The 18,956-nt window shown below is 43.8% G+C and overlaps 1 protein-coding gene across 1 annotated transcript in view; it reads right to left on the bottom strand.

Annotated features, from left to right (window-relative positions):
- Positions 1–18,956, bottom strand: part of LOC311121494 (solute carrier family 4 member 11-like) — a gene marked incomplete at both ends in the record, with an annotated part of 170,904 nt that overhangs the window by 139,842 nt on the left and 12,106 nt on the right. Inside the window, 2 exons of the mRNA XM_084195976.1 lie at positions 9,804–9,899; positions 14,663–14,713. Coding sequence (XP_084052102.1) covers positions 9,804–9,899; positions 14,663–14,713 — 147 coding nt within the window. The remainder of the gene's footprint in view (positions 1–9,803; positions 9,900–14,662; positions 14,714–18,956) is intronic.

Below are 18,956 nucleotides of genomic sequence, written 5' to 3'. Positions count from 1 at the left end.
GGTTCCACTATATTACTGTATGATGAGAGGAGGAGGTTCCACTATATTACTGTAGGATTGAGAGGAGGTTCCACTATATTACTGTAGGATGAGAGGTGGAGGTTCCACTATATTACTGTCGAATGAGAGGAGGAGGTTCCACTATATTACTGTAGGATGTGTGGAGGAGGTTCCACTATATTACTGTAGGATGAGAGGAGGAGGTTCCACTATATTACTGTAGAATGTGAGGAGAAGGTTCCACTATATTACTGTAGGATGAGAGGAGGTTCCACTATATTACTGTGGGATGTGTGGAGGAGGTTCCACTATATTACTGTAGGATGAGAGGAGGATGTTCCACTATATTACTGTAGAATGTGAGGAGAAGGTTCCACTATATTACTGTAGGATGTGAGGAGGTTCCACTATATTACTGTAGGATGTGTGGAGGAGGTTCCACCATATTACTGTAGGATGAGAGGAGGAGGTTCCACTATATTACTGTAGGATGTGAGGAGAAGGTTCCACTATATTACTGTATGCTGAGAGGAGGTTCCACTATATTACTGTGGGATGAGAGGAGGAGGTTCCACTATATTACTGTAGGATTGAGAGGAGGTTCCACTACATTACTGTAGGATGTGAGGAGGAGGTTCCACTACATTACTGTAGGATGTGAGGAGGAGGTTCCACTACATTACTGTAGGATGAGAGGAGGAGGTTCCACTATATTACTGTAGGATGAGAGGAGGAGGTTCCACTATATTACTGTAGGACTGAGAGGAGGTTCCACTATATTACTGTATGATGAGAGGAGGAGGTTCCACTATATTACTGTATGATGAGAGGAGAGGTTCCACTATATTACTGTAGGATGAGAGGAGGAGGTTCCACTATATTACTGTAGGATGAGAGGAGGAGGTTCCACTATATTACTGTGGGATGAGAGGAGGAGATCCTACTATATTACTGTAGGATGTGAGGAGGAGGTTCCACTACATTACTGTGGGATGAGAGGAGGAGGTTCCACTATATTACTGTAGGATGAGAGGAGGAGGTTCCACTATATTACTGTAGGATTGAGAGGAGGTTCCACTTTATTACTGTATGATGAGAGGAGGATGTTCCACTATATTACTGTAGGATGAGAGGAGGAGGTTCCACTATATTACTGTAGGATGTGTGGAGGAGGTTCCACTATATTACTGTAGGATTGAGAGGAGGTTCCACTATATTACTGTATGATGAGAGGAGGAGGTTCCACTATATTACTGTATGATGAGAGGAGGAGGTTCCACTATATTACTGTAGGATGTGTGGAGGAGGTTCCACTATATTACTGTATGCTGAGAGGAGGTTCCACTATATTACTGTATGCTGAGAGGAGGAGGTTCCACTATATTACTGTATGATGAGAGGAGGAGGTTCCACTATATGACTGTCGGATGAGAGGAGGAGGTTCCACTATATTACTGTATGCTGAGAGGAGGTTCCACTATATTACTGTATGCTGAGAGGAGGAGGTTCCACTATATTACTGTATGCTGAGAGGAGGTTCCACTATATTACTGTGGGATGTGTGGAGGAGGTTCCACTATATTACTGTGGGATGTGTGGAGGAGGCTCCACTATTTTACTGTATGATGAGAGGAGGTTCCACTATATTACTGTAGGCTGAGAGGAGGTTCCACTATATTACTGTCGGATGTGAGGAGGAGGTTCCACTATATTACTGTAGAATGTGTGGAGGAGGTTCCACTATATTACTGTAGGCTGAGATGAGGAGGTTCCACTATATTACTGTAGGCTGAGAGGAGGTTCCACTATATTACTGTCGGATGTGAGGAGGAGGTTCCACTACATTACTGTAGTATGTGAGGAGGAGGTTCCACTACATTACTGTGGGATGAGAGGAGGAGGTTCCACTATATTACTGTAGCATGAGAGGAGGAGGTTCCACTATATTACTGTAGGATTGAGAGGAGGTTCCACTATATTACTGTATGATGAGAGGAGGAGGTTCCACTATATTACTGTAGGATGAGAGGAGGAGGTTCCACTATATTACTGTAGGATGAGAGGAGGAGGTTCCACTATATTACTGTATGCTAAGAGGAGGTTCCACTATATTACTGTGGGATGAGAGGAGGAGGTTCCACTATATTACTGTAGCATGTGAGGAGGAGGTTCCACTACATTACTGTGGGATGAGAGGAGGAGGTTCCACTATATTACTGTAGGATGAGAGGAGGTTCCACTATATTACTGTAGGATTGAGAGGAGGTTCCACTTTATTACTGTATGATGAGAGGAGGAGGTTCCACTATATTACTGTATGATGAGAGGAAGAGGTTCCACTATATTACTGTAGGATGTGTGGAGGAGGTTCCACTATATTACTGTAGGATGAGAGGAGGAGGTTCCACTATATTACTGTAGGATGTGAGAAGGTTCCACTATATTACTGTAGGATGTGAGGCGGTTCCACTATATTACTGTAGGATGTGTGGAGGAGGTTCCACTATATTACTGTATGCTGAGAGGAGGTTCCACTATATTACTGTGGGATGAGAGGAGGTGTTTCCACTATATTACTGTAGGATTGAGAGGAGGTTCCACTATATTCACTGTATGATGAGAGGAGGAGGTTCCACTATATTACTGTAGGCTGAGAGGAGGTTCCACTATATTACTGTCGGATGTGAGGAGGAGGTTCCACTATATTACTGTAGAATGTGTGGAGGAGGTTACACTATATTACTGTAGGCTGAGATGAGGAGGTTCCACTATATTACTGTAGGCTGAGAGGAGGTTCCACTATATTACTGTCGGATGTGAGGAGGTTCCACTATATTACTGTAGGATGTGTTGAGGAGGTTCCACTATATTACTGTATGATGAGAGGAGGAGGTTCCACTATATTACTGTAGGATTGAGAGGAGGTTCCACTATATTACTGTAGGATGAGAGGTGGAGGTTCCACTATATTACTGTCGAATGAGAGGAGGAGGTTCCACTATATTACTGTAGGATGTGTGGAGGAGGTTCCACTATATTACTGTAGGATGAGAGGAGGAGGTTCCACTATATTACTGTAGAATGTGAGGAGAAGGTTCCACTATATTACTGTAGGATGTGAGGAGGTTCCACTATATTACTGTAGGATGTGTGGAGGAGGTTCCACTATATTACTGTAGGTTGAGAGGAGGAGGTTCCACTATATTACTGTGGGATGAGAGGAGGAGGTTCCACTATATTACTGTAGCATGTGAGGAGGAGGTTCCACTACATTACTGTGGGATGAGAGGAGGAGATTCCACTATATTACTGTAGGATGAGAGGAGGAGGTTCCACTATATTACTGTAGGATTGAGAGGAGGTTCCACTTTATTACTGTATGATGAGAGGAGGAGGTTCCACTATATTACTGTATGATGAGAGGAGGAGGTTCCACTATATTACTGTAGGATGTGAGAAGGTTCCACTATATTACTGTAGGATGTGAGGAGGTTCCACTATATTACTGTAGGATGTGTGGAGGAGGTTCCACTATATTACTGTATGCTGAGAGGAGGTTCCACTATATTACTGTGGGATGAGAGGAGGTGTTTCCACTATATTACTGTAGGATTGAGAGGAGGTTCCACTATATTACTGTATGATGAGAGGAGGAGGTTCCACTATATTACTGTAGGATGTGAGGAGGAGGTTCCACTACATTACTGTGGGATGAGATGAGGAGGTTCCACTATATTACTGTGGGATGAGAGGAGGTTCCACTACATTACTGTAGGATGAGAGGAGGAGGTTCCACTATATTACTGTAGGATGAGAGGAGGAGGTTCCACTATATTACTGTAGGATGAGAGGAGGGGGTTCCACTATATTACTGTGGGATGAAAGGAGGTTCCACTATATTACTGTAGGATGAGAGGAGGGGGTTCCACTATATTACTGTAGGATGTGAGGAGGAGGTTCCACTATATTACTGTAGGATGTGTGGAGTAGGTTCCACTATATTACTGTAGGATTGAGGAGAAGGTTCCACTATATTACTGTAGAATGTGTGGAGGAGGTTCCACTATATTACTGTAGGATGTGAGGAGGAGGTTCCACTATATTACTGTATGCTGAGAGGAGGTTCCACTATATTACTGTAGGATGTGAGGAGGAGGTTCCACTACATTACTGTAGGATGAGAGGAGGAGGTTCCACTATATTACTGTAGGATTGAGGAGAAGGTTCCACTATATTACTGTAGGATGTGTGGAGGAGGTTCCACTATATTACTGTAGGATGTGAGGAGGAGGTTCCACTATATTACTGTATGCTGAGAGGAGGTTCCACTATATTACTGTGGGATGAGAGGAGGAGGTTCCACTATATTACTGTAGGATTGAGAGGAGGTTCCACTATATTACTGTAGGATGTGAGGAGGAGGTTCCACTATATTACTGTGGGATGAGAGGAGGAGGTTCCACTATATTACTGTGGGATGAGAGGAGGAGGTTCCACTATATTACTGTGGGATGAGAGGAGGTTCCACTATATTACTGTCGGATGAGAGGAGGAGGTTCCACTATATTACTGTAGAATGAGAGGAGGAGGTTCCACTATATGACTCTAGGATGAGAGGAGGAGGTTCCACTATATTACTGTCGGATGTGTGGAGGTTCCACTAAATTACTGTAGGATGTGTGGAGGAGGTTCCACTTAATTACTGTATGCGAAGAGGAGAAGGTTCCACTATATTACTGTAGGATGTGAGGAGGAGGTTCCACTATATTACTGTATGCTGAGAGGAGGTTCCACTATATTACTGTAGGATGAGAGGAGGAGATTCCACTATATTACTGTATGCTGAGAGGAGGTTCCACTATATTACTGTAGGATGAGAGGAGGAGGTTCCACTATATTACTGTAGGATGAGAGGAGGAGATTCCACTATATTACTGTATGCTGAGAGGAGGTTCCACTATATTACTGTAGGATGAGAGGAGGAGGTTCCACTATATTACTGTAGGATGAGAGGAGGAGATTCCACTATATTACTGTCGAATGAGAGGAGGAGGTTCCACTATATTACTGTAGGATGAGAGGAGGAGGTTCCACTATATTACTGTCGAATGAGAGGAGGAGGTTCCACTATATTACTGTAGGATTGAGGAGAAGGTTCCACTATATTACTGTAGGATGTGTGGAGGAGGTTCCACTATATTACTGTAGGATGTGAGGAGGAGGTTCCACTATATTACTGTATGCTGAGAGGAGGTTCCACTATATTACTGTGGGATGAGAGGAGGAGGTTCCACTATATTACTGTAGGATTGAGAGGAGGTTCCACTATATTACTGTAGGATGTGAGGAGGAGGTTCCACTATATTACTGTGGGATGAGAGGAGGAGGTTCCACTATATTACTGTGGGATGAGAGGAGGAGGTTCCACTATATTACTGTGGGATGAGAGGAGGAGGTTCCACTATATTACTGTGGGATGAGAGGAGGTTCCACTATATTACTGTCGGATGAGAGGAGGAGGTTCCACTATATTACTGTAGAATGAGAGGAGGAGGTTCCACTATATGACTCTAGGATGAGAGGAGGAGGTTCCACTATATTACTGTCGGATGTGTGGAGGTTCCACTATATTACTGTAGGATGTGTGGAGGAGGTTCCACTTAATTACTGTATGCGAAGAGGAGAAGGTTCCACTATATTACTGTAGGATGTGAGGAGGAGGTTCCACTATATTACTGTATGCTGAGAGGAGGTTCCACTATATTACTGTAGGATGAGAGGAGGAGATTCCACTATATTACTGTATGCTGAGAGGAGGTTCCACTATATTACTGTAGGATGAGAGGAGGAGGTTCCACTATATTACTGTAGGATGAGAGGAGGAGATTCCACTATATTACTGTATGCTGAGAGGAGGTTCCACTATATTACTGTAGGATGAGAGGAGGAGGTTCCACTATATTACTGTAGGATGAGAGGAGGAGATTCCACTATATTACTGTAGGATGAGAGGAGGAGGTTCCACTATATTACTGTCGAATGAGAGGAGGAGGTTCCACTATATTACTGTAGGATGTGTGGAGGAGGTTCCACTATATTACTGTAGGATGAGAGGAGGAGGTTCCATTATATTACTGTAGGATATGAGGAGGAGGAGGTTCCACTATATTACTGTCGGATGAGAGGAGGAGGTTCAACTATATTACTGTAGGATGAGAGGAGGAGTTTCCACTATATTACTGTAGAATGAGAGGAGGTTCCACTATATTTCTGTATGCTGAGAGGAGGTTCCACTATATTACTGTAGGATGAGAGGAGGAGGTTCCACTATATTACTGTATGCTGAGAGGAGGTTCCACTATATTACTGTAGGATGAGAGGAGGAGGTTCCACTATATTACTGTAGTATGTGAGGAGGAGGTTCCACTATATTACTGTATGCTGAGAGGAGGTTCCACTATATTACTGTAGGATGAGAGGAGGAGATTCCACTATATTACTGTAGGATGAGAGGAGGAGGTTCCACTATTACTGTAGAATGAGAGGAGGAGGTTCCACTATATTACTGTAGGATGAGAGGAGGAGGTTCCACTATATTACTGTAGGATTGAGGAGAAGGTTCCACTATATTACTGTAGGATGTGTGGAGGAGGTTCCACTATATTACTGTAGGATGTGAGGAGGAGGTTCCACTATATTACTGTATGCTGAGAGGAGGTTCCACTATATTACTGTGGGATGAGAGGAGGAGGTTCCACTATATTACTGTAGGATTGAGAGGAGGTTCCACTATATTACTGTAGGATGTGAGGAGGAGGTTCCACTATATTACTGTGGGATGAGAGGAGGAGGTTCCACTATATTACTGTGGGATGAGAGGAGGAGGTTCCACTATATTACTGTGGGATGAGAGGAGGTTCCACTATATTACTGTCGGATGAGAGGAGGAGGTTCCACTATATTACTGTAGAATGAGAGGAGGAGGTTCCACTATATGACTCTAGGATGAGAGGAGGAGGTTCCACTATATTACTGTCGGATGTGTGGAGGTTCCACTAAATTACTGTAGGATGTGTGGAGGAGGTTCCACTTAATTACTGTATGCGAAGAGGAGAAGGTTCCACTATATTACTGTAGGATGTGAGGAGGAGGTTCCACTATATTACTGTATGCTGAGAGGAGGTTCCACTATATTACTGTAGGATGAGAGGAGGAGATTCCACTATATTACTGTATGCTGAGAGGAGGTTCCACTATATTACTGTAGGATGAGAGGAGGAGGTTCCACTATATTACTGTAGGATGAGAGGAGGAGATTCCACTATATTACTGTATGCTGAGAGGAGGTTCCACTATATTACTGTAGGATGAGAGGAGGAGGTTCCACTATATTACTGTAGGATGAGAGGAGGAGATTCCACTATATTACTGTCGAATGAGAGGAGGAGGTTCCACTATATTACTGTAGGATGAGAGGAGGAGGTTCCACTATATTACTGTCGAATGAGAGGAGGAGGTTCCACTATATTACTGTAGGATTGAGGAGAAGGTTCCACTATATTACTGTAGGATGTGTGGAGGAGGTTCCACTATATTACTGTAGGATGTGAGGAGGAGGTTCCACTATATTACTGTATGCTGAGAGGAGGTTCCACTATATTACTGTGGGATGAGAGGAGGAGGTTCCACTATATTACTGTAGGATTGAGAGGAGGTTCCACTATATTACTGTAGGATGTGAGGAGGAGGTTCCACTATATTACTGTGGGATGAGAGGAGGAGGTTCCACTATATTACTGTGGGATGAGAGGAGGAGGTTCCACTATATTACTGTGGGATGAGAGGAGGAGGTTCCACTATATTACTGTGGGATGAGAGGAGGTTCCACTATATTACTGTCGGATGAGAGGAGGAGGTTCCACTATATTACTGTAGAATGAGAGGAGGAGGTTCCACTATATGACTCTAGGATGAGAGGAGGAGGTTCCACTATATTACTGTCGGATGTGTGGAGGTTCCACTATATTACTGTAGGATGTGTGGAGGAGGTTCCACTTAATTACTGTATGCGAAGAGGAGAAGGTTCCACTATATTACTGTAGGATGTGAGGAGGAGGTTCCACTATATTACTGTATGCTGAGAGGAGGTTCCACTATATTACTGTAGGATGAGAGGAGGAGATTCCACTATATTACTGTATGCTGAGAGGAGGTTCCACTATATTACTGTAGGATGAGAGGAGGAGGTTCCACTATATTACTGTAGGATGAGAGGAGGAGATTCCACTATATTACTGTATGCTGAGAGGAGGTTCCACTATATTACTGTAGGATGAGAGGAGGAGGTTCCACTATATTACTGTAGGATGAGAGGAGGAGATTCCACTATATTACTGTAGGATGAGAGGAGGAGGTTCCACTATATTACTGTCGAATGAGAGGAGGAGGTTCCACTATATTACTGTAGGATGTGTGGAGGAGGTTCCACTATATTACTGTAGGATGAGAGGAGGAGGTTCCATTATATTACTGTAGGATATGAGGAGGAGGAGGTTCCACTATATTACTGTCGGATGAGAGGAGGAGGTTCAACTATATTACTGTAGGATGAGAGGAGGAGTTTCCACTATATTACTGTAGAATGAGAGGAGGTTCCACTATATTTCTGTATGCTGAGAGGAGGTTCCACTATATTACTGTAGGATGAGAGGAGGAGGTTCCACTATATTACTGTATGCTGAGAGGAGGTTCCACTATATTACTGTAGGATGAGAGGAGGAGGTTCCACTATATTACTGTAGTATGTGAGGAGGAGGTTCCACTATATTACTGTATGCTGAGAGGAGGTTCCACTATATTACTGTAGGATGAGAGGAGGAGATTCCACTATATTACTGTAGGATGAGAGGAGGAGGTTCCACTATTACTGTAGAATGAGAGGAGGAGGTTCCACTATATTACTGTAGGATGAGAGGAGGAGGTTCCACTATATTACTGTAGGATTGAGAGGAGGTTCCACTATATTACTGTAGGATGAGAGGAGGAGGTTCCACTATATTACTGTGGGATGAGAGGAGGTTCCACTATATTACTGTAGGATGAGAGGAGGAGGTTCCACTATATTACTGTAGGATGAGAGGAGGAGGTTCCACTATATTACTGTATGCTGAGAGGAGGTTCCACTATATTACTGTAGGATGAGAGGAGGAGATTCCACTATATTACTGTAGGATGAGAGGAGGAGGTTCCACTATATTACTGTAGAATGAGAGGAGGAGGTTCCACTATATTACTGTAGGATGAGAGGAGGAGGTTCCACTATATTACTGTAGGATTGAGAGGGGGTTCCACTATATTACTGTAGGATGTTTGGAGGAGGTTCCACTATATTACTGTCGGATGTGTGGAGGAGGTTCCACTAAATTACTGTATGCTGAGAGGAGGAGGTTCCACTATATTACTGTTTGATGAGAGGAGGAGGTTCCACTATATTACTGTAGAATGAGAGGAGGAGATTCCACTATATTACTGTATGCTGAGAGGAGGTTTCACTATATTACTGTAGGATGAGAGGAGGTTCCACTATATTACTGTAGGATGAGAGGAGGAGGTTCCACTATATTACTGTAGAATGAGAGGAGGAGGACTGATAGGTCACATCTCAGAATACTGACATCAGGTAGAGTTCTGATAGGTCAATCATTACTGCTGGGGACTATAATGATCTACTTTGATGATGAAGGCATTTAGACAATACAAAATGAAAAATGTGAATGACACCGCATTTTACTCCACACACTGACCTGGTCCAGGGCTGGTCTGGGTGTGTAAACCGCAGGCGATGGGGGAGTCCTCCTCCCACTCCTCACGCCCCTCCTCCAGCTCCACCTCCCGCTGCTCTGAGGACATAACAGCATACGGTTAACCCCTGGCACTTAACATTTAACCCTAGCCCTTGACCCTTAACCCCCAACCCTAACCCTCCTCCGGCTCACTAAAGGGTCCATGACCTAACCGTAACCTCTCTGGCCCTAATACATTTTAGTCATTTAGCAGACGCTCTTATCCAGACCGACTTACAGTTAGTGAGTACATACATTTCCATACTGGCCCCCCCGTGGGAAACGAACACACAACCCTGGCATTGCAAGCGCCATGCTCTACCAACTGAGCTACACGGGGCAAGGAATAATACCTAACCCTAACCACCCCAGAGACCTGAGCCCTAATACCTAACCCTAACCACCCCAGAGACCTGAGTCCTAATACCTAACCCTAACCACTCCAGAGACCTGAGTCCTAATACCTAACCCTAACCACCCCAGAGACCTGAGTCCTAATACCTAACCCTAACCACCCCAGAGACCTGAGTCCTAATACCTAATCCTAACCACTCCAGAGACCTGAGTCCTAATACCTAACCCTAACCACTCCAGAGACCTGAGTCCTAATACCTAACCCTAACCACTCCAGAGACCTGAGTCCTAATACCTAACCCTAACCACTCCAGAGACCTGAGTCCTAATACCTAACCCTAACCACTCCAGAGACCTGAGTCCTAATACCTAACCCTAACCACTCCAGAGACCTGAGTCCTAATACCTAACCCTAACCACTCCAGAGACCTGAGTCTTAATACCTAACCCTAACCACTCCAGAGACCTGAGTCCTAATACCTAACCACCCCAGAGACCTGAGTCCCAATACCTAACCCTATTCACTCCAGAGACCTGAGCCCTAATACCTAACCCTAACCACTCCTGAGTCCTAATACCTAACCCTAACCCTAACCCCAGAGATCTGAGTCCTAATACCTAACCCTAACCACCCCAGAGACCCGAGTCCTAATACCTAACCCTAACCCCAGAGACCTGAGTCCTAATATCTAACCCTAACCACCCCAGAGACCTGAGTCCTAATACCTAACCCTAACCACTCCAGAGACCTGAGTCCTAATACCTAACCCTAACCACTCCTGAGTCCTAATACCTAACCCTAACCCCAGAGATCTGAGTCCTAATACCTAACCCTAACCACCCCAGAGACCCGAGTCCTAATATCTAACCCTAACCACCCCAGAGACCTGAGTCCTAATACCTAACCCTAACCACCCCAGAGACCCGAGTCCTAATACCTAACCCTAACCCCAGAGACCTGAGTCGTAATACCTAACCCTAACCACTCCAGATACCTGAGTCCTAATACCTAACCCTAACCACTCCAGAGACCTGAGTCCTAATACCTAACCCTAACCACCCCAGAGACCTGAGTCCTAATACCTAACCCTAACCACTCCAGAGACCTGAGTCCTAATACCTAACCCTAACCACTCCAGAGACCTGAGTCCTAATACCTAACCCTAACCATTCCTGGGGCCTGAGCCCTAACCTTAACCTCCTTGGAGGTTAGGTAAGCTCCTTATTCTAATCCTTTTTAGAATAAGGCTGTAACGTAACTGTCACGCTCGTTCATTAACGAGAAGGACCAAGGCGCAGCGTGATATGCATTCATATTTATTGACGTACTGAACACACGACAAAAATAACAAACGATACGTGAAGTCCAAGGTAGACTAATAACATACCTATACGGAACAAGATCCCACAACTGACTGGTGCCAAAAGGCTGCCTAAGTATGGTCCCCAATCAGAGACAACGAGCTACAGCTGCCTCTGATTGGGAACCACCCTGGCCAACATAGATCTAAACGATCTAGAAACTAAACATAGAAATAAACACAACACGAAATATACACACCCTGACTCAACAATTAACAGTCCCCTGAGTCAGGGCGTGACAGTAACAAAATGTGGGAAAAGTCAAGAGGTCTGAATAGTTTCCGAATGCATTTTATAAATCCTACCAGTCAAGTTTGGACACCTTCTAATTCAAGGGTTTTTCTTTATTTGTGCATTGTAGAATTGTAGTGAAGACATCAAAACTATGAAATAACACATACAGAATCATGTAGTAACCAAAAAAGTGTTAAACAAATCAAAACATATTTTATATTTGAGATTCTTCAAATAGCCACCCTTTGCCTTGATGACAGCTTTGCACACTCTTGGCATTCTCTCAACCAGCTTCATGAGGTAGTCACCTGAAATGCATTTAAATTAACAGGTGTGCCTTCTTAAAAGTTAATTTGTGGAATTTCTTTCCTCCTTAATGAGTTTGAGCCAATCAGTTGTGTTGTGACAAGGTAGGGGTGGTATACAGAAGATAGCCCTATTTGGTAAAATACCAAGTCCATATTATGACAAGAACAGCTCAAATAAGCAAAGAGAAACGACAGTCCATCATTACTTTAAGACATGAAGGACAGTCAATATGGAACATTTCAAGAACTTTGAAAGTGCAGTTGCAAAAACCATCAAGTGCTATGATGAAACTGGCTCTCATGAGGACCGCGACAGGAATGGAAGACCCAGAGTTACCTCTGCTGCAGAGGATACGTTCATTAGAGTTACCAGCCTCAAAGTCAGCCCAAATAAATGCTTCACAGAGTTCAAGCCACAGACACATCTCAACATCAACTGTTCAGAGGGGACTGTGTGAATCAGGCCTTCATGGTCGAATTGCTGCAAAGAAACCACAAATAAAGGATACCAATGAGAAGAATAGACCTGGTTGGGCCAAGAAACACAAGCAATGGACATTAGACTAGTGGAAATTTGTCCTTTGGTCTGGAGTCTAAATTTGAGATTTTTGGTTCCAGACGCCATATTTTTGTGAGACGTGGTGTGGGTGAACGGATGAACTCCGCATGTGTAGTTCCCACCGTAAAGCATGAAGGAGGAGGTGTGATGGTGTGGGGGTGCTTTGCTGGTGACACTGTCTGTGATTTATTTAGAATTCAAGGCACACTTAACCAGCATGGCTACCACAGCATTCTGCAGCGATACGCCAACCCATCTGGTTTGGGCTTAGTGGGACTATCATTTGTTTTTCAACAGGACAATGACCCAACACACCTCCAGGCTGTGTAAGGGCTAATTTACCAAGAAGGAGAGTGATGGAGTGCTGCATCAGATGACCTGGCCTCCACAATCCCCCGACCTCAACCAAATTGAGATGGTTTGGGATGAGTCGGACCGCAGAGTGAAGGAAAAGCAGCCAACAAGTGCTCAGCACGTGGGAACTCCTCCAAGACTGTTGGAAAAGCATTCCAGGTGAAGCTGGTTGAGAGAATGCCTAGAGTGTGCAAAGCTGTCATCAAGGCAAAGGGTGGCTATTTGAAGAATATCAAATATCAAATATATTTTGATTTGTTTAACAATTTTTTGGTTACGACATGATTCTGTGTTATTTCATAGTTTTGATGTCTTCACTATAATTCTACAATGTAGAAAATAGTAAAAATAAAGAAAAACCCTTGAATGAGTAGGTGTTCTAAAACTTTTGACCGGTACTGTATATTACTGGGGGGTTACAATGCAAATAGTCCTGGTAGCCAATTGATTAGCTGTTCAGGAGCCTCATGGCTTGGGTGTAGAAGCTGTTAAGACGCCTTTTGGACCTAGACTTGGTGCTCCGGTACCGTTTGCCATGCGGTAGCAGAGAGAACAGTCTATGACTAGGGTGGCTGGAGTCTTTGACAATTTTTAGGGCCTTCCTCTGACACCGCGTGGTAGAGAGGTCCTGGATGGCAGGAAGCTTGGCCCCAGTGATGTACTGGGCCATACACACTACCCTCTGTAGTGCCTTGCGGTCGGAGGCTGAGCAGTTGCCATACCAGGCAGTGATGCAACCAGTCAGGATGCTCTCGATGGTGCAGCTGTAGAACTCTTTGAGGATCTGCGGACCCATGCCAAATCTTTTCAGGCTCCTTAGGGGAAAAAGGTGTTGTCATGCCCTCTTCACGACTGTCTTCGTGTTTTTGGACCATGATAGTTTTTTGGTGATGTGGACACTAAGGAACTTGAAGCTCTCAACCTGCTCCACTACAGCCCCGTCGATGAGAATGGGGGCATGGTCAGTCCTCCTTTTCCTGTAGTCCACAATCATCTCCTTATTTAATTACCTTAGATGAATGTAATGACTGATATGTGGTTATTTATCCACTGACTGTGAGTCACTCTGGTTCAGAGTGTGTTCTTAATGACAAACATGTCAATTTAAATATCTCTCACAACATACATCTTTCCTAAGGAAACCCTGAAGTTGTATGGAGGTTACTGCACTCTCTTTTAGAACGTAATGTGACCATAATTTGACCATAATGTGACCACAATGTGACCACAATGTAACCATAATGGGACCATAATGTAATTGCATTTACGTGTGGATAAAAGGTTTGTCCATGTTCAGTCTCTGTGGAATTGCAGATTGGATGCTTGTGTCCCAAATGGTACCCTATTCCATAAATAGTGCAGAGCCCTATGGGACCTGGTCTAAAGTAGTGTACTATATAGGGAATAGGGTGCCATTCTCTGGTCTAAAGTAGTGTACTATATAGGGAATAGGGTGCCATTCTCTGGTCTAAAGTAGTGCACTATATAGGGAATAGGGTGCCATTTGGGATGTAGTCAACATCTGTGGGGGATAATTGCTTAGGGGCTACATGGAGAGACATCTGTTTCTGCTCTCCTTCCCCTCTGCTCATACTGCACACCACAGAATATCTGGTGGTAATAGCACCCTATAGTACAGTGCTACTCACCCATTTCCTGAAAGAAGTATCCATTCTTGGACATCCCTGAGGAAGGAGCCTCTGTGAAGGCAAGATATATCTCCAGTCAGACAGGTACACACAGGACGAGACAGACTGGTAGAGACAGACTGGTAGAGACAGACTGGTAGAGACAGACTGGTAGAGACAGACTGGTAGAGACAGACTGGTAGAGACAGACTGGTAGAGACAGACTGGTAGAGACAGACTGGTAGAGACAGACTGGTAGAGACAGACTGGTAGAGACAGACTGGTAGAGACAGACTGGTAGAGACAGACTGGTAGAGACAGACGTCCTCTGATAGTGGTCCTCTGATAGTGGTCCTCTGATAGTGGTCCTCTGATAGTGGTCCTCTGATAGTGGTCCTCTGATAGTGGTCCTCTGATAGTGGTCCTCTGTAAATCAGCTGGTAGAGCACGGCACTTGTAACGCCAAGGTAGTGGGTTCGATCCCCGGGACCACCCATACACAAAAAAGAAATGTATGCACGCATGACTGTAAGTCGCTTTGGATAAAAGCGTCTGCTAAATGGCATGTTATTATATTAGATAGACAGGTATAGATGGGGTAGTAGTAACCCTAACCAGATAGACAGGTATAGATGGTGTAGTAGTAACCCTAACCAGATAGACAGGTATAGATGGTGTAGCTAGTAGTAACCCTAACCAGATAGACAGGTATAGATGGTGTAGTAGTAACCCTAACCAGATAGACAGGTATAGATGGTGTAGTAGTAACCCTAACCAGATAGACAGGTATAGATGGTGTAGTAGTAACCCTAACCAGATAGACAGGTATAGATGGGGTAGTAGTAACCCTAACCAGATAGACAGGTATAGATGGTGTAGTAGTAACCCTAACCAGATAGACAGGTATAGATGGTGTAGTAGTAACCCTAACCAGATAGACAGGTATAGATGGTGTAGTAGTAACCCTAACCAGATAGACAGGTATAGATGGTGTAGCTAGTAGTAACCCTAACCAGATAGACAGGTATAGATGGGGTAGTAGTAACCCTAACCAGATAGACAGGTATAGATGGGGTAGTAGTAACCCTAACCAGATAGACAGGTATAGATGGTGTAGTAGTAACCCTAACCAGATAGACAGGTATAGATGGTGTAGCTAGTAGTAACCCTAACCAGATAGACAGGTATAGATGGGGTAGTAGTAACCCTAACCAGATAGACAGGTATAGATGGTGTAGCTAGTAGTAACCCTAACCAGATAGACAGGTATAGATGGTGTAGTAGTAACCCTAACCAGATAGACAGGTATAGATGGTGTAGTAGTAACCCTAACCAGATAGACAGGTATAGATGGTGTAGCTAGTAGTAACCCTAACCAGATAGACAGGTATAGATGGGGTAGTAGTAACCCTAACCAGATAGACAGGTATAGATGGTGTAGTAGTAACCCTAACCAGATAGACAGGTATAGATGGTGTAGTAGTAACCCTAACCAGATAGACAGGTATAGATGGTGTAGTAGTAACCCTAACCAGATAGACAGGTATAGATGGGGTAGTAGTAACCCTAACCAGATAGACAGGTATAGATGGTGGGGGTAGTAGTAACCCTAACCAGATAGACAGGTATAGATGGTGTAGCTAGTAGTAACCCTAACCAGATAGACAGGTATAGATGGTGTAGTAGTAACCCTAACCAGATAGACAGGTATAGATGGGGTAGTAGTAACCCTAACCAGATAGACAGGTATAGATGGTGTAGTAGTAACCCTAACCAGATAGACAGGTATAGATGGTGTAGTAGTAACCCTAACCAGATAGACAGGTATAGATGGGGTAGCTAGTAGTAACCCTAACCAGATAGACAGGTATAGATGGTGTAGTAGTAACCCTAACCAGATAGACAGGTATAGATGGGGTAGTAGTAACCCTAACCAGATAGACAGGTATAGATGGTGTAGCTAGTAGTAACCCTAACCAGATAGACAGGTATAGATGGTGTAGTAGTAACCCTAACCAGATAGACAGGTATAGATGGTGTAGCTAGTAGTAACCCTAACCAGATAGACAGGTATAGATGGGGTAGTAGTAACCCTAACCAGATAGACAGGTATAGATGGTGTAGCTAGTAGTAACCCTAACCAGATAGACAGGTATAGATGGTGTAGCTAGTAGTAACCCTAACCAGATAGACAGGTATAGATGGTGTAGTAGTAACCCTAACCAGATAGACAGGTAGAGATGGTGTAGTAGTAACCCTAACCAGATAGACAGGTATAGATGGTGTAGTAGTAACCCTAACCAGATAGACAGGTATAGATGGTGTAGTAGTAACCCTAACCAGATAGACAGGTATAGATGGGGTAGTAGTAACCCTAACCAGATAGACAGGTATAGATGGGGTAGCTAGTAGTAACCCTAACCAGATAGACAGGTATAGATGGTGTAGCTAGTAGTAACCCTAACCAGATAGACAGGTATAGATGGTGTAGTAGTAACCCTAACCAGATAGACAGGTATAGATGGGGTAGTAGTAACCCTAACCAGATAGACAGGTATAGATGGGGTAGTAGTAACCCTAACCAGATAGACAGGTATAGATGGGGTAGCTAGTAGTAACCCTAACCAGATAGACAGGTATAGATGGTGTAGCTAGTAGTAACCCTAACCAGATAGACAGGTATAGATGGTGTAGTAGTAACCCTAACCAGATAGACAGGTATAGATGGGGTAGTAGTAACCCTAACCAGATAGACAGGTATAGATGGTGTAGCTAGTAGTAACCCTAACCAGATAGACAGGTATAGATGGTGTAGTAGTAACCCTAACCAGATAGACAGGTATAGATGGTGTAGTAGTAACCCTAACCAGATAGACAGGTATAGATGGTGTAGTAGTAACCCTAACCAGATAGACAGGTATAGATGGTGTAGTAGTAACCCTAACCAGATAGACAGGTATAGATGGGGTAGTAGTAACCCTAACCAGATAGACAGGTATAGATGGTGTAGTAGTAACCCTAACCAGATAGACAGGTATAGATGGTGTAGTAGTAACCCTAACCAGATAGACAGGTATAGATGGGGTAGTAGTAACCCTAACCAGATAGACAGGTATAGATGGGGTAGCTAGTAGTAACCCTAACCAGATAGACAGGTATAGATGGTGTAGCTAGTAGTAACCCTAACCAGATAGACAGGTATAGATGGTGTAGTAGTAACCCTAACCAGATAGACAGGTATAGATGGGGTAGTAGTAACCCTAACCAGATAGACAGGTATAGATGGGGTAGTAGTAACCCTAACCAGATAGACAGGTATAGATGGGTAGCTAGTAGTAACCCTAACCAGATAGACAGGTATAGATGGTGTAGCTAGTAGAACCCTAACCAGATAGACAGGTATAGATGGTGTAGTAGTAACCCTAACCAGATAGACAGGTATAGATGGGGTAGTAGTAACCCTAACCAGATAGACAGGTATAGATGGTGTAGTAGTAACCCTAACCAGATAGACAGGTATAGATGGTGTAGTAGTAACCCTAACCAGATAGACAGGTATAGATGGGGTAGTAGTAACCCTAACCAGATAGACAGGTATAGATGGGGTAGTAGTAACCCTAACCAGATAGACAGGTATAGATGGGGTAGTAGTAACCCTAACCAGATAGACAGGTATAGATGGGGTAGTAGTAACCCTAACCAGATAGACAGGTATAGATGGTGTAGTAGTAACCCTAACCAGATAGACAGGTATAGATGGGGTAGTAGTAACCCTAACCAGATAGACAGGTATAGATGGGGTAGTAGTAACCCTAACCAGATAGACAGGTATAGATGGGGTAGTAGTAACCCTAACCAGATAGACAGGTATAGATGGTGTAGTAGTAACCCTAACCAGATAGGACAGGTATAGATGGTGTAGTAGTAACCCTAACCAGATAGACAGGTATAGATGGTGTAGTAGTAACCCTAACCAGATAGACAGGTATAGATGGTGTAGTAGTAACCCTAACCAGATAGACAGGTATAGATGGGTAGTAGTAACCCTAACCAGATAGACAGGTATAGATGGTGTAGTAGTAACCCTAACCAGATAGACAGGTATAGATGGGGTAGCTAGTAGTAACCCTAACCAGATAGACAGGTATAGATGGTGTAGTAGTAACCCTAACCAGATAGACAGGTATAGATGTGTAGCTAGTAGTAACCCTAACCAGATAGACAGGTATAGATGGTGTAGCTAGTAGTAACCCTAACCAGATAGACAGGTATAGATGGTGTAGTAGTAACCCTAACCAGATAGACAGGTATAGAT

This window comes from Coregonus lavaretus (genome assembly GCF_964263955.1).
Source record: "Coregonus lavaretus genome assembly, contig: HAP1_SCAFFOLD_404, whole genome shotgun sequence".
Lineage (NCBI taxonomy): Eukaryota > Metazoa > Chordata > Actinopteri > Salmoniformes > Salmonidae > Coregonus > Coregonus lavaretus.
Note: the sequence above shows the minus strand (reverse complement) of the source record. Positions and strands in the feature narration are given on the sequence as shown.